Raw genomic sequence first — 2,523 nt, 5'->3', positions numbered from 1 at the left:
TGAACACCAGAGCTGCAATTCCTTCTTGTTAAAAGGAGCTGATTTTTTTTTTCAGAACCATTTTGTTTTCCCTGCTTCACATAACACCAGGCTGACTTTGTCAGATAAGGGTGGATACTCTCCAGGAATATGGCAAAAGGTGCCTCCATAAGCAGGACACAGGGACATGAGACACTCGGCTCTCTTGCAAATTTTTAATGCACTTTAATGTTGAAGTCAATGGCTCCACCTATGTCAGGGAATATGTAACTGCTGCCACCACCACATCTCACTGTGTGTATCCAGTATTACACATCTGAAACAACACCCTGGAATGACAGAAGTGGGTTTTGTCCTTTGTGTCCTCCATTCTTATCAGTTACTGTGATCAGTCTTCTCCCTCCACAGTACTGAAAACCCTGAAACCAAACCTGAACACCAGGTTTAAATAATCTGGAAACTATTCCAACATTAAATTGAACCTGAAGGCATCACTTCACAAGTTAATTTTACAATAAGAGCCTAAGACTGGATATATGAAAACAAACCACTGTCTCACTCTACTACACCCCAGCAGACAAGAAACTCCACCTCCCAGCCCCTTCCAACCTATAGCATCAGGCATTTGGTTTGGATCCCCACTTCTGCCACACTAAATCACTTGTTTCAATACGTCCAATCAAACTACCTCCCCTCTGAAGGCTCCATGATGTCTCAGAATTTTGACGAACTAAAGCAATGTTATGACACGTGAAGAAATTACTTATTTCATGCCTCATCTGCCCAATCCTTAGTAACTCTGCATTATTGAACAGTAAAACATTAGCTGCATTAAATTCAGGCTTATCTGAAACACACCACCTCATAAGTAACACTCCACACTCCACCTCTCTTAACCCTCTTTCTTCTGCCTGTGCTTATTCCAATATTCTGTCTCCAAATGTATTTTCCTGAATTCACTATTAATACTTCCTCCACAGCACTGCTCAAACTTCTCAGGAGGTCCCTTTTACACTCTTGCACCAAATGATCCTTGATTCATCCAAGCTCTACTGAAAAATGAACACACCATTGTTTGTAGCCCCAAGTTTAGGATTCCAACTGCTCTGAGTTACACAGAGTACAGTGCAACCCAAAGCTGTCCTCAAACCACCCAATCATAAAGAGAATTCTCTTCTCAGAGAATTATTAAAGCAGACAAGAGCACTGAAATGAAAGCACAGCATCCCTGCCTTCTGGGCTATTTTGTGTTAGGGCCATACAGTGTAGGGTTCAATTGGACACAATCACCACTTTTTCCACTACTATGAAGGATTATGTGTGCACACACTATTAAAAAATGGTGCAGTTAAAAGAATAAGAACTGCATAAAGTTCCGTTTCTAACAAAGCTGCTTCCAAAAGGTGCCCAACACAATTTATAGGCAATCAACTCTTTGAAACAATTCAGTGCATCAAGGCAGGGATAGGGTCTTGTAGGCTACTTTTCCCCAAACAACAATAATTATGTGTGATGTGCAAATGAGATGGTGGAATTGAAGGAATCTGGTATATTTGAGCTTTGAAGGCACTCTTATTTCTACCCTCCACCTTTCCCTTCCTGCCTTACTGTTGCCTCATTTAGACCATTAATTCTTCTCCATCAAGATTTTAGATGTTTCAAAGACATTTCCCTGCTATGCAAACAGAAACCAATAAGAAAAGCTCAAGATCACAGAGACTTACTGGAAAGACACTTTCTGACATCCTGCCGAACACTATTTTGCTGAGGCTGACTCACCAGAAAGCAGCAGGTTTTAGTTGTACAGCAACAAAGATTTCTACAGATGTGAAGTAATGGTGTAAAAAAACCCCACTACATAGATTTGTGGTTTGCACATTTGATATTAAATCCTGCAACACCTTTTTATGCTCACACTTTGATTTCTGTATGAATCTTTGTATAACTCCAGAGGCATGAGACCAGAACGGAGAGCATTCAGGTAAAATGCCAAGCACTCCCTATTCTCCAGAAGGATTTTACAGATACGTCACGACACTTTGAAAAATCCCAAGAGCTTTACGAACATGCCAATCCTGCACCTTGGGGAATGAGAAAATTAATTAACCTATTCTAAATCAGTGACACGCAGTTTTCTGCAGGGAGCAATTACACAACAGCACGGTGGAAATATGGAGGTAGGCACCTCAATGTTCTTTTGCTCTTTTTTTTTTTTTGTTTCAAATGTGCGGAAGCTTCACATATGTTCAACAAAAGGTAAGTACCTCCTCCCTACTGCTGCACCAGGCCTCAGCAGAGCTCTTACCAAAGAGAGTTCCTATCAAATGCATGCACACCCTCTCGTCTGGTGCCAGCAGCTGGACGACCGGCAGCGCCTGCCAGGCCAGGGCATCCTGGAGCCGGGACAGGACGTGCTTCTTGCGCACCAGCTACGGATCAAACACAGCAGCGCGTTAGGCCCTGGGCCGAGCCCCGCGCTGCTCCCACCGCCCTGAGGGGAAAAGGGCCACCAGGGCCCGGCTGCCGAGGCGACAGGGCTGGCCA

General features: G+C 43.4%; 1 protein-coding gene across 1 annotated transcript in view; it reads right to left on the bottom strand.

The window, feature by feature from the left end:
• The window catches only part of LOC102039179 (meiosis inhibitor protein 1), a 45,721-nt gene extending 43,397 nt beyond the window's left edge, over positions 1 to 2,324 (bottom strand). The window contains exon 1 of the mRNA XM_031057764.1: positions 2,284 to 2,324. Coding sequence (XP_030913624.1) covers positions 2,284 to 2,309 — 26 coding nt within the window. The 5' untranslated portion in view covers positions 2,310 to 2,324. The remainder of the gene's footprint in view (positions 1 to 2,283) is intronic.
• Between the last annotated feature and the right edge of the window lie 199 nt (positions 2,325 to 2,523).

The sequence above is a fragment of the Geospiza fortis genome, unplaced genomic scaffold, assembly GCF_000277835.1.
Source record: "Geospiza fortis unplaced genomic scaffold, GeoFor_1.0 scaffold173, whole genome shotgun sequence".
NCBI lineage: Eukaryota > Metazoa > Chordata > Aves > Passeriformes > Thraupidae > Geospiza > Geospiza fortis.
Note: the sequence above shows the minus strand (reverse complement) of the source record. Positions and strands in the feature narration are given on the sequence as shown.